At 48.0% G+C, this 14289-nt stretch overlaps 1 protein-coding gene across 1 annotated transcript in view; it reads right to left on the bottom strand.

The window, feature by feature from the left end:
- CLNK (cytokine dependent hematopoietic cell linker) overlaps positions 1-14289 on the bottom strand; it is a 166140-nt gene that overhangs the window by 145560 nt on the left and 6291 nt on the right. The window contains exon 2 of the mRNA XM_086705446.1: positions 6245-6297. Within this exon, the coding sequence (XP_086561572.1) occupies positions 6245-6255 (11 nt within the window). The 5' untranslated portion in view covers positions 6256-6297. The remainder of the gene's footprint in view (positions 1-6244; positions 6298-14289) is intronic.

Here is a 14289-nt window from a genome sequence, read left to right as displayed (position 1 = left end):
ACATTAAAAAAAAGAAAAACAACCCCGAAAGCCTAAAAAATACCCAATAATGTTGGCCACTTTTTCAGTGGTTCCATCATGGTACTTTTTTCTTTGTATGTTTTTGTATCTTAAACTTTTCTACAATGACGATACATGACTTGTGTGATAACGGCAGGCCCGATATGAAAATAAGTCACAGCCTTCTCTATTCTTTGTGATGTTTTTAAAGGCCACAGGCATGAAAGGTCCAAACTTGTGGCGAGTCAGCAGGAGACTTCAGTTTGTTCAGCTGGAAGCCTCCCGTGTGATGGCAGGTGAGTTAAGTCAGGGAGTTCCTTCACCAGCTGGCAATTTTGCCATTAAGAGGGAAGGAAGGCTATCTCGAAATCCTGCATCGCCCCATATCCAGCCATCTCCATGAGTCTTGGGGCCAACCATACCTGCTGTTCCTGCACGGAATCCATTGGCCATGTCTACAACCTGTGGCCGATGCTCGCCCTGTGGCTCAGCTGTGTTCTCTCACAGCGTGCAGCTTTTTAATTACCAGCCAACCACGACGCTGAATGCCAGCTATGTGACTCTGAGAGCACCAGTGGATGGGCCTGGTTGGCCCGAGAGTGGATTCGTAATTACTCCTGGGTAACTAGGAAGCCAGCCACACTGACTACTCTGCTGGGTACAAGACTGTGATCTCAGGATGCTAAAATTGCTGCTTCTCCTTTCCCCAAGATTCAGTGGGATTTACACTTATTAATTCCTGCAAATCAAAACGACGTCATCCCCCGAGGTCAAAGGCAGGCTTTTCGAATATACCATGGAAGAAAATAATGACCTGGCATACACAGGGAGTTTTATCAGGCATACGTACAGAGGGAGGTGGCATTTACCGGGCACCTCTTGCGTACCAGACACAGAGCTGGCTCTTTGAAGTGGAGCTGATGTGTATCCCCACCCAGCGATAGACTGGCTTTTATCATGTGAGGTCTCGAAGAGACAATATGCCTCTCATAAGCAAAACAGTCATCCAGTTTGGGGGTATGTCCCTGATGAGAAATACGTAATGATGACATTCTTAATCATCGCGAAGCAGTTCCACTCGGCACAAAGATCATGGATGTTGGAGTCCAAGAAGCGCGGCTCTAGCTGCCGCTGAATTGGGAAAACCTGTTACCCAGGGTGGTGGTCTTATGTGGGGACGGGGGCATGGGGGTTCGTGGTAGGTAGGCACAGCATGGCACAGATCCTCGTGCAAATGACTGTGTGCTGGCCATAGGCAGTCCTGGTCTGCAGAACTTTTATTCTCTTTATCCTTTCTCACAACCAGACGCCGAACTTAGGTGGCAAAAATATCACAGGGGAGCGTTGCTACTTGCTTACCAGAATGTACAGGGTCAACGAATAACATGCCTTCAAGTTGGCTTTGTTGGTGTCAGTATCAAGAGGATCTTTCTTCCAATTTTGAAGCTCACTGTCTCAGAAGGTAGTGAGCCCTTATCCTAGAGTATTCTAGAAGACTCTCAAGTCTGGGGTTACAGCCGTGGGTAGAACTGAATTCCATATCCCTGAGACTCTTTCTAGCTCTCAAACTACTTTATTGTTTTGTTTTGTCTACCACCAAAACTCTTGCTGAAATAAATGAATATGAAAGACAAGTTTCCTGAAGCAAGAAAAGAGATAATAGGTTATTGTCAGATAATTTGATTGAACCCGTGTCCCTGTTTAATAGTAGACTGTCACAGTTTGTTTTACATGTGACAGGACACACAGCATTGCATGCTAGGGGCCATAGTGACACAGCCTTCTCTAATACTCCTAGAGTATAAAGTTTAATCTTGGCAATAAAACTGCCTCATAAAACTTTATGGGTATCAACCGAAATGTCCAACACCAAGGTCAAGATAAAATAAACCACCGGATAAAATACACAGCCACCATTCCTTATCCAAATTCCTTAGGGCTAGGGATTCAGAATATTTTGGAATTTAGGAAAGTAATATTATACATGTAGTAAATGTTAGTAATTTCCCCTCTACGTTTTAGAGCAATGGCCAGTCATTAAAGATACTCCTATTTCTATCGTGAAACATATAGATATATTCACAGTAAGTGGGAAAAATGAAGAACATACATCACTTCACTGCAGGTCAAGTTTTGCTGCCAAATTGGTTACAAACAGTTTTCAGTAGTTTGAAGCCTTTGGCTTTGGAATTGTGGATAAAGGATTATGAACCTGATTTAAGCCCTAGCCCCCAAACACCGTGATTTTGAAGAAGACCCTAATGTGGGCTCAGAACACAAAACAGCATTATGGAATGAATGAAAACAGTAGATGCTCTGAAAGTAGGTTTCCTGACATTTTAAAATATTACACAAAGATACAGAAAAATGACGTCAGAAACCCGCAGCAAGATAGTGGTATTTTTGGACGCCAGGAAAAATGGTGACTTTTGTTTTCTTCTTTGTAATTTTGTACCTTTTCTAAAATTTCCAAGAGGACTATGAGTAATTTTAACGACAGACAAAGCCAGCTTGCCGTAGCAACTTTTCAGCCTGTGGGGACACTGCAGGGACACTCCCCCCCCCATTAGTCCCCAGTCTGGGATGTGTGAGGGCGTCTCCCTCTTGAGTGCCGGAAGCAGCCTGGCCAGCACAGGACGCTTGCTTACTGGAAGGGGCTAGAAGCCATCACTCTAGTGACCTCCGCCTCTTTCAAAATGCTCAGAACTGCAGACCAAGTTCTTATCAGTTCTGTCTAGAATGATGAAGAGATCCTGGAAACAAACCCCAAGACCCTTTTATTCAGCCCCGATGGAGTAAACGGGTCTGTCTACTCTCCCCTAACAGTGCCGACGTGCTCCAAGGAGTAGGGATTTAAGCAGTTGGATTGATTGTTAGAGAAGCTGAAAGCTTTGTTGCAGGGAGAATAAATGTGAGGTAGCCTGCTAATTTCAGAAGCAGTTTAGAAGCGGGACATCCGTCCTTACTGTCTTGGAACATCTTTGTTCTTTCTTTCCTGGTTTTCTTCTCTCGCAACCACTGTGGAGAGTTGTTTATCCTCGCTAATGTACTTAGAGCAGTCTTTGGTTTTTCAAGTTCAAGTCTCTGATACATATGTACACGTTTGGTCTTTAATTTGTGCCATTCTGCAGAACATTTACGGTAGTCAGTTGCATTTGAATTAAACAAAAGACCAATAATAACGATGTTTGTTACGACATCTGGATGAATGAAAAAAAAGAAAAAAACATGGGCGGCACTTTGCTGTCACGTGCTGCGTAAGACTAAAATGACCTGCCCAACCTACAGCTAATGCAAGGAATTAGCCGTAGCTACAAAGGCCATTTAGAATTCCGGGTTATAAAATAGCAAGGGATTCCAGGTTCCAGAGTCGTAAGGCCTCTTGGACCAGCATCTCACAACCTTAGCCGCAGATTGGGCTGAGATGAGTGTGATAAGTAAAGTCCGTGTCTGGGGATTCTGATTTCTTTGGTCTGGGGGACGACACTGAACTTGCTTCTCATCTGGAGCCTCCTCGATGATCCGATTCTTCAGTCAGGTGTAAAATCTACTGCCGTGAATTAAGTAGGTTTGTGATTTTCACGGAGGAAGGAGTGCTCCCCCAAGGCATCGCAGGACAAAACCTGTGTGTGTGTGTGTGTGTGTGTGTGTGTGTGTGTGGAGAGGGAGGGCCATACATTTCCAAACTGTTCTCACACAGTGTCCCATATGTGACCGCCTTCTCCGAGTCCTGTGTTGGCGAATATTATAGCTGCCTCTCGAGCGTGCCAGGAGGGAGATGGCTCCGGGGCCGCTGTTCTAATCGGGTGCGTCTCAAACTTTAACGTGGCTAGAAATCAACCGGGGGTCTTGCGGAAATACAGATTCTGATCCAGCACCCTGAGAGGAGAAAACTAACGTTTATGGATTTACGGTGATTCGGTACTGTCCTCCGGGAGCTCTATATCTGACACGACTCTAATGCTGAACTCTTAAAGCCACCCTTCGGAAGCTTGATGAAATGTAATTGCCAAGAGGCCAACTGTCTGGCTAAAGACGAAAGCAACCCGAAGTCCTCCTGAAGGGGCAACACCTGTCTTCTTTATGGAGGAGACCCTTGGCACAGGCTGGAATCACAGGGACAAACAGAAGCAGGGCTGCAGGCTAGGGGCTCTCCACCGCACAGCCAGGTGGAAACTCAGAGCACATTTCTGTTGAGATTGTCAAAGTAAGCCCACATTACCCACGAGGAGGGGTGTGGGCCTAAAAAATAAAGCTCTGCTGTAGTGGGTTGAACGGCAGCCCTAAAATATTTCCAGCTCCAAATCCTGGGCACTTGTGAATGTGACCTTAGGAGGGAAAAGGGTCTTTGTAGAAGTAATTAAGGATTTTGAGATGAAAGCATCCTGGATTAACCAGAGGGGGCGGAGCCCTAAACCCAAGGACAAATGTCCTTATAAGAGAAAGGTGAGGGAGATCTGAGGAAGAAGAAGAGAAGGCACAGACCCAGATCGGAAAGTGAGTGGGGGGGGAGGCAGACAGCAGAGTGATGCGGCCACAAGCCAGGGAGCCCCTGGGGCCGCTGCCCAGACCGGGTGGTGGTGGCAAGGGCGGATCCTCCCTCCTGGCTTCAAAGTGAGCAGGGGCCTGCCCACACCTTGATTTTGGACTTCTAGCCCCACAAACTGCGAGAGAATACTTTTTTGGTTGTTTTAGGCCACCCAGTCTGGTGGGAAGCGGATGCACCTGCCTTCCCATTCATTCCGCTGCCACAGAGCATTTACTGGTCTGACGATGGAGCTTCTGTCTGCCACGCTCATCCCTGGTTGTAACCCGTAGTCTGAGAATTCGTCCCCTTTGTCCCACGACCCTGGATCAGGCCGCTCTCTGCCCCCCTCCTGCCTCACCTGCCCAGCTCACTGCCTGCCTCAGTTTCCTGCAGAGGTGGGATAGACAGACGGAGCCCTGCATTTGGAGCCAGACAGACTTGATTTGGAGCTCCGACTCCTTCCCCACTTTCTGTGCCGCCTCGGATGAGTCACTTAGAGGAGGAAGCCGACGCCCAGAGAAGTCAGTGGTGCCTGCCCGCTGTCTGGCCCCACTTGCTACAGGGTCAGAGGCGAAGGGCGTCCTGGCATCTCACACGGAGGAGATGCACCATAAGCCAGGAGCCCCAGCTCCTGTGTCCCACGGGCCTGGGTCTGGCTGTGTGTCACATCACCCCACTGTGACGCCTGTGGGCATCCGGGACCACAGTGATGCTGGGACTGCGGTCTCCTGTCACTCTGGACACCGGCCCTGCCTCCAGCACCTGCCTGTGAGACTCAGGCATCACTTGGTTACCCTGGGCTGTCCCCCAGGCTCCCCCTAAGACCAGGAATCCACCAGAAACCAGGCAGCCCTCCTTCTCGAGGCCAGATCCTGCTCTCTGGAGGGAAGGTCAGGTAAGTCTCCACGTGTCATACAGCCATAAAATGATGGGACCAAAAAACAAGGGATTTTTACACCAGGTCTGCCTGAGTCTGAAGCTCATGTTCTTACGTACACCGTGACGGGGAGGGTAAGTGTGCTACCTTTCCAACAGGCAAACTAAAACAAATAAATGGGTAGGTAGATGGATGTTAACATGAATACACCACATTCTCTCAACTTAAAAGTTTTGTTTGCTTGTTTCTCATTATAAATATTTCTTATGACTTGGAGGCCTGCATTTTGTTTTGTTTTGTTTTGTTTTGTTTTAACCATAGTCCTAGACATCAAGAACGGGATGGATGTTGTGCTGAATCAGACATACATTAGGATATTCTAAACTGACCGCATCAACCCTCCCCCCCCCCCCCCCCCCCCCCGCCACCGGCCCCGGGCTGCTCCACGAACCCAGAATTGGACTCCAGGGTCTCTGCTGGGGCAGCACGCGTGGGAACCACTGTTGTTTGGGTTCTGCCTTCGCACACCGGGGTGTGAAGTGATGGATGGTATTTCATGGTGCTCAGCTGGCATTCTGGGGCTGGGGTATCCCGTCCCCGTCCTGGCCACACACCCATGCTGGGCGAGAACAAGCAGCCAGCCTGCAAAAACACTGTCCCGGTGGGAAATATGCTTCGCTGAGCACCGACGTGCACATCCTCGGCCCCCGCCTCTGGGGCTCGGCCCTGACACTGGCAATGCCCTTCTGGGGGGCCCGCTGATGCCCTTCCTTGGCTTACATTCCGGTTCCCAGCGGGAGAGGGGAGACTGGGACTCAGAGTGACGCCCGGGTACTTACTGTCTGTTCATAGTTCTTGGTGCCTCACGAATAAGTGGGATCTTGAATTCAGCCTGTGGAAACAAAAAGTAAAACCCGTTACCGAGCCCGACACTTCGTGTTTTAATTCTGGCGAACACGCGCCTGTCGCTCCTTGTTAGAATGGGGTACAGGTGCCGGCTCAGAGGAAATGACGGGAAGGGAATCAATCCGGGTTGATAATTGGTTTATTTCTGGAGCGGGGCGGGGGAGGGGCCGTTGCCCTGACAGGCTGTCCTCTTTCTGTCAGGATCCATCCCGTCTGCCCTGGGGAGCTGAGCACACACACCCCGAGCCTGGTTTTCCCTGGCGTGCAATTGTGTACTTCCCCTGGGCACCTGCTCGGCTGGCTCTGTGCAGGGTGCCCCTGCACGTGCAGGAGAAGGGGTGCTCTTCCTTTCCAAGTGTGGCTCTGCCATGAAATATTTATTGGGAGCGACATTTCTCTACCGCGTCACCTAGGACAGAACCATTTTTTTTTTTTTTTATTTGTGGCTTGTATTCACCCACACAGGAGAGATTATTAACTCCATTTCCCAAATACATTAGCAGCGGAGACCCTGGGAGTATTCGGTAGGGGCTTCACGGCAATAATTACATTTCATCTACACAAAGACTCTGGGGGTATGAAGAATACTGCCCCCCGGTACCAGTTGGGTTCTAGCAAGAAACGGATGGCACCCTCAAATTGGTAACAGTTTAATAAACAGTTCAAAAGGTGTGGATGGGGCGTGGGGAATCCACAAAGGAAAGTGAAAGATGTAGGGGTGCCGTTATCATGCTTGGGGGCTCAGGGGAGCCAAGGGTCACTGGGACCCAGACACGGGGCTGGTGGGAAGGGAACTGTGGCTCCCACAGTGCGAGGGACCCAGAGGGGGGATTTGGCTGGGTGCAGTAGAAATCCCCATCTCACACTTCTGGCCACAGTCTCATGTTGCTGCTTCCCATTGGCCAAACTCAACAGGAAGCCAAGGGTGAGGAGCCGTGGATGTGGTCTCTATCCATCAGCCTCCCGGGGATCCTTGTGAGTGGAGCAGGGTTGGGAATGGACTTCAGTGTTAAAAAGAATGAGTCTCAGGGAGGTTAACTTATGTGCCCACGATCATCCGTCTGCCATAAAAGTGCACAGGACTCAAAAATGCCATTTCCGGGGCGCCTGGGTGGCGCAGTCGGTTAAGCGTCCGACTTCAGCCAGGTCACGATCTCGCGGTCCGGGAGTTCGAGCCCCGCGTCGGGCTCTGGGCTGATGGCTCACAGCCCGGAGCCTGTTTCCGATTCTGTGTCTCCCTCTCTCTCTGCCCCTCCCCCGTTCATGCTCTGTCTCTCTCTGTCCCAAAAATAAATAAACGTTGGAAAAAAAAAATAAAAAAAAAAAATGCCATTTCCTGGCCCGTCACCATATCACACCCCACCGAGCGTTATGCACTTCTAGATCATTCTACCATCCGTCTGTCGTCGTTTAACCATCCATCTATCCATCTGCCATTTACCGAGAACTTTGTGCAAATGTTGTGCCCAGTAAGACACGGTCTCTGTTCTCAAGGCACTCCTAAAACTCAGTATAATATGGATTCTGCCTCTTTCCATGATGGCTGTTATCAAAGTGCTTTGTAAAACCAGATGCATAGAAAACAAAACAAAACAAATCCTCTGTGCTTTGGAGGCCAGGGGAACCTTTATTTATTTTTATTTTTTAAAACTGTCTATTTATTTTTCAGAGAGTGAGAGAGACAGAGCGTGAGCCGGGGAGGGGCAGAGAGGGAGAGAAACACAGAATCTGAAGCAGGCTCCAGGCTCTGAGCTGTCAGCACAGAGCCCCACATGCAGCTTGAACCTGTGAACCGTGAGATCGTGACCTGAGCCAAAGTCAAACGGACTGAACCACCCAGGTGCTCCCCAGGGGAATCTTGATAAAGGAGGTAATATTTGAGGGGTGCCTGGGTGGCTCAGTGTTAAGCATCTGAGTCTTGGTTTCAGCTCAGGTCCTGATGTCACAGTTTGTGAGTTTGAGGCCCGCCGCAGGCTCTCCGCTGTCAGCACAGAGCTTGCTCTGGATGCTCTGTCTTCCTCTCTCTCTGCTCCTCCCCTGTGCTCTCTCTCTCTCTCTCAAAGATAAGTAAATAAGCATTTTTTTAAAAAAGGAGATAATACGGGAGCTGAGTCTTGCAGAGCACGTCTAGAACTTCCTGGTGCAAAATTAGGAAAGGTGTGCTGGGAAAATTCAGTCTCGGCACGGCTTGGTGGCGCCACAGGGCTCAGCAGCTTGGATGTTGGTGATACTGGGTTCTGGTTGTCGGGGACCATGAATGACAACGGATGGGCTTTGGACTGGAGCTGTGTGATCTGGGACCAGTAACAGCACGGAAGTTACCAAAGGACCAGACTAAGCTCCAGCTGCTCAGACACCCTGTGTGTGACTTCACAGCTGCATCTAGTCTGTGAGTGACAGCAGGGAAAGGAGAGGCAGCTGGGAGGCTCTCGTTCCCAGACCGCCCTCTCTGGATGTGGTGTGGCATATCTAGTGCTCCGTCTCTTTGAAAGTTGTCTCCTCCAACGAGGTGGGGAAGAGGGCTTGAACCTTCGTCAGTATAATGCAAATAACCCCCCATCAAATACTGGAAGAGTGCTACTCTAGATGTCGAAGAACACTGCTCTGTCCCTGCACTGTCGTGAATTGTGTGACTTTTCAGGAGCACTTGGTGTCTCCTGATTTAGAAATGCTAACTAATGCCCATAGTTTTCTCTTACTGTGCTGTTGTTGAGTATGAAATGAGTTGAAACGTACATCTGTAAAACGTTATGGAAGCATGGACATTGCTTGTATAACAAAGTAAAGTCTGCAGGTTGCTTTGACATCAGCTGTGTTATATTTGGGGTTATATTGGCATCGATGGTTGGGTATTAATATTTAGAAGAATTCAATTACGTGATTATGGTCACGTGGGACACATTTGTACCGCTTTCCCCACTTTGGGACCACCCACCAGTTAAAATGTGTTGCTTACACAGTCACTTCATTTCTTGGAAGGCGTCGGTTAGCAGTGTTGAGATGGGATAAAGGAAGACAGTTTCCATGAGGGGGTTCCTTCTGTGCCTGGCTGTTGGCCAGCTCTCAGGGACACAGTGAAGGAATCACAGGGTGTGGGACAGTCCCCTCCAAGGCTTACCGCCTTGGATCAGAGGTCTGGGGAGGTGGCCAGGGAAGCTGTTTTCCAGCTCCACCTGCCATCCACTGTGTGGCCTTGAACAAGGCATTTATTTATTTATTTATTTATTTATTTTAATATATGAAATTTCTTGTCAAAGTGGTTTCCATACAACACCCAGTGCTCACCCCAACAGGTGCCCTCCTCAATGCCCATCCCTCCCACCCCCCATCAACCCTGAGTTTGTTTGCAGTTTTTAAGAGTCTCTTATGGTTTGCCTCCCTCCCTCTCTCTTTTTTTCCTCCCCCTCCCCCACGGTCTTCTGTTAAGTTTCTCAGGATCCGCATAAGAGTGAAAACATATGGTATCTGCCTTTCTCTGTATGACTTATTTCACTTAGCATAACACTTAATAAGGGTTCAGAAAAGCAGCTTTTGAGAGATGTGAATAATCTGTTGTACAAAAAGAATTTTAAACGGTCCTGAAGGGAGTCCAAACTTTCTGGCATTTAAAAAGCAAACTTTGGGGTATTAGCGAGCCACAGAGGAATCTGAGCCAACCAGGCAGTGGCATCGCATGACATATTAGATGGCGCTCCACAAAGCAAAGAGCTCTTCGCTTTCTTCAGGGTGTCTAAGACCCGTCGGAGAAGGCTGTGGTTCTAACTGATCTCGGTCCCTTAATAAAGGATGTGGTGAGAATAAGGTGTGGTGAGTCAGATGCAAAGAATTTCATGTCCATCGGTTTTAGGAAGGTAATATATTATAAAAAAGACAAGGCCCTTCCCTTCCTGACAGGCGTGTTTTCGGAAGGAATGTAATGAACATCGAAAGCCCTGATATGTGTCCCTGCCCTGCCACGGTAGCCCCGTATGATCTGGATTCTCAGCCTTATTTTATACGAAACCAAACGGACATTCACAGACAGTAAGTAGCGTGCCCTATATTGCACGCACAATAAGCGGGTATTGCAAACCACTGCCCTCGATGCTTTTTAGTTTTCTGTGGGGACAATAATCTCCTTGCTCTGAGCCTCAGTTTGTTTATCCACAAAGTGGGGGTGACACAACAGCTATGGTAGGGCTCATGGGAGCACAAGACATCTAAGATGTGGAAAGATAGTGATTGCCGTTAACTTGAACTTTAAGATTAAATGTCCTGTATGACTTTTATTTATTTATTTATTTTTGTTTTGTTTTTGTTTTTTTTTGAATGTTTAGTTTTGAGAGAGAGAGAGAGACAGAGTGCGAGTGGGGGGAGGGGCAGAGAGAGAGGGAGACACAGAATCCGAAGCAGGTTCTAGGCTCTGAGCTGTCAGCACAGAGTCTGATGTGGGGCTTGAGCTCAAGAGCTATGGGATCATGACCCGAGCCGAAGTCGGACGCTCAACCGACTGAGCCACCCAGGTGCCCCAAATTTTTAAAGTTTACTTATTTATTTTGAGAGAGACAGATACAGCATGAGTGGGGGAGGGGCAGAGACAGAGAGAGGGAGAGAGAGGTGGAGGGGGGGGTGGTCAGAGAGAATCCCAGGCAGGCTCCATGCTGCCAACGCAGAGCCCAATGCATGGGTAGGACCCACGAAGCCACGAGATCATGACCTGAGCTGAAATCAAGAGCGGGACGCTGTACCCACTGAGCCACTCAGGCGCCCCTAAATGTCCTGTATGACTTAGGTTTTAGTTTCCAGGAATGAGAAGCTCTTCCCTGCCGTTCACGATGACCAGGGGGGTAAGGACGGGTTCTCACATCTGTCTGCCCTTCAGGAGTACCTGGGGAGCTTTAACAAATACTAATGCTCCAGAAAGTTTGATCCAGCTGTTCTGGGGTGGAGCCCAAGTATTGATATTTTAAGAACGCCCCAGGGATTTTAAGGGGCAGGGAGGCAGAAGGAAGTGGACGCGAGAGCCGCTCTGTCCCCTTCTCCGCTCTGTCCGCCCCCCGTGCCGCTCACTGGTGTCTTCCCGTTCCCGGGCGAAGTACCACACTTCCATCTGCCTTGCTGTCCCGGGCTCATCATAAACAGAAACGCAGGCACACCGCTGCTCAGAAAGAATACTTAATCTGCTTAGAGTCGTTTCTGAGTTAATTTTCAGGGAACCATGTAGAGAAAACCCACCACGTCCAAACACGGATGCCACAGATCCGAGCGGGGAAGGCTTCCAATCTCACCAGGCAGCGTTCCTCTCTCAGGTCTTATTTATAAGCAATGACTGAGTCAAAATCCAGGCGCACACAGCTGTTGTTCCGGGTGGAATTTGTTCATGTATCCTGCGACCATTGTTTGAGGTTCTGCTATGCGCCGGGCACCGTCCAGATACTAGTAATTGGAGACCACAGAGCAAGGTCCTGCCTCATAACCCTGGCCTGTGTTCTCCATGATGCTGTAAGCAACTGTACAGAGTGAAATTAAATATGTGTCTGTAAATAATAGAGGAACGTAAGCCGGTGTTGGAACGCACGGGAAGGTGTGCCCAGAGGGGTCCACGCAGCTCCCTCGGAGGTCAGCAGATTTCCTTACCCTCTACTGCTCCTTACAGGTAGCCCTGACCCCTACTTGGTGCCTGATGATGGAAGGATGGGCTTCAGGGGCTAGGGACTGTCCAAGATAAAAGGGCATCATGGATGATTGCTTTTCTTGCCTTCACTCAGCAACATGGAGAGGCTGCCGTGGCCAGCCAGGGAGAGAATGCCATGTATTTGTACCCTTACTTTTCATAGGAATCATTCATTTCAGTTTCTCTTCCTCATTAGCCACAGAAGCAAAGCCTAAGCGTGGCATCCGTGATCAGAGAGAAGTGATGTTCTGGTGCCATCAGTCAGTCACAGCAGGGCACCTAGTGCAAATGTCACTAATATGTCCAGAGCCGGGTCGGTGGTGGGGATCCTGGCAGAAGCAAGTGGGGGTCTCCAGAAGAGACCACACTCTGCCTGCAGGGCCCACAGTCAGGGAAGGACCGGGTAGGAGATCTTGGGGCCCTGGGGAGTCACAGGGAGAGACCACCTCTTTTCATGATGACTGTTTATTTCTTCAACAAGGAGAGATATCAACTGCATTGGATGCCAATGCAAATCTAATCCTAAATGCCAACCTGGGCACTATAACTGCCTATGTACCAGCTTTCAAAGCCTAGGCAAAAGAAACAAAACACACTCTTAATTAATTTTGGCTTAGAATTCTGTGCTTTCATTTCAGGGATAGAGTTCTCATGGGAATTACAGATACCTAAGACTCTGGAGATCTTTGGGGTCCAGAAGGAAGCCCAGTTTGAAAAACACTGCTCTACCCTATGATGCCTCCCATTAAAACGAAATCCACTGCTCTCAAGGTATAAAGAGGGCCTTGCCAAAGAGAGGTGCACAGCGTGGCTGGGGTCCTGGGAGTAGAGGAATCCCCGCCCTAACCATCCTTTTTGACCAAATAACCCCACAGTTTTGGAGGGGATGGTCCGAATTATTATATTTGGTTATCTTACTAAGTACTTTGTGCACTGAAAAGCATTCTTTTTGTTTGTTTTAAAAATGTTTATTTATTTATTTTGAGAAAGAGAGAGACACACAGACACAGAGCAGGGGATGGACACACACACACACACACACACACACACACACAGACAGAACCCTAAGCAGTCACTACTCTATCAGCATGGAGCCAGAAGCGGGGCTCGATCTCATGAATCCTGAGATCATGACCTGAGTTGAAATCAAGAGTAAGACACTTAACATACTGAGCCTCCCAGGCACCCCTGAAAAGAATTTTTCTTTTTAAGTAATGGATTTGATGGTTAAAACACATAAATATTTCAGAAAACTAAAATAAAGGAAGCAAGGTCCTGTAGATAGGAGGGTGCATAAGATTTCCAAGGAACATACATTAGATCTGGGCTTTAAAACCGGTATGGCTGCTTCGGAGCTGGAAACCCGCCTGGGGTCTCAGTGAATGTGTTAGGAAGAAAAGATTTGTTTTATAGATGGATTGCATTTTAGTGCGGATCTTAATCCAAAAATAATTAATACCCTTATGGTATCATAAGCAGTTTACACAATTGGAAATATGTAAAGCAACAAATCACGTTTCCTTGTTATCCTGGAGAAATCTTGTTCTCCACTGGGAATTCGCTGGTGCTACCAAACCAAGCTTGCAAAGAGCCATGTTATCATAAATATTTCTGCTGCATTTCACCTGATCCAAAATTAATATTTTATGAAGGAAAAACAATGCTTTTATAGTGAGGAATCTTTTGTTTTGTTTTTGTTTTTTTGGGTTTTTTTCTGCTCTTAAATATTTCTCATTTATTCCTGGAAGACAAGGCTTATAAAAATGCTAGCCTCTTTATTTCAAAGTTTAAGAAACAGCATTCTTGTAATGACCATGCACGTGAGCAGAGCTAGAGGAAATGGCTGAAAGCAAACCACGAGGAGAATATTAGAGAAAGTCAAGAAGGTACGACATAGCTCCGCGGCTAAGACTGGGTCAAGGCTGGAGGGGAGGGTCAAAATGAAGGCTTGATTCTTTTTCTCATTAAAACACAAAAACAGGAGAAGTCATACAACACACATCTGATTCTCTATACCGTCATATCCAACAGATCCAAAATGGTGGACGTTACTTGGAGTCGAGAGAGGGAAGGAGGGGATACTGGGTGTGTATTTGGGGAAAAGGGCCAGGGAATGTGTATGTGTGTGTGTGTGTGTGTGTGTGTGTGCATGTGTGTGCATACGTGTCTGTGTGTGGGCACACCTGCACATGCTTTGAGTAAATGTGTTGAAAATCTGATTTCTCAGACTCAGATGTTTATTAATTCGGTCACAACTATATGCAACTTTCTTCTATTTTCACATAAAAAATGAGAAAGTGACATCTTTGAGATGCTCAGACTTAG

Source organism: Puma concolor, chromosome B1, assembly GCF_028749965.1.
Source record: "Puma concolor isolate L17-30 chromosome B1, mPumCon1.1.hap2, whole genome shotgun sequence".
Taxonomy (NCBI): domain Eukaryota; kingdom Metazoa; phylum Chordata; class Mammalia; order Carnivora; family Felidae; genus Puma; species Puma concolor.
This window is presented reverse-complemented; position numbering and strand designations above follow the sequence as displayed.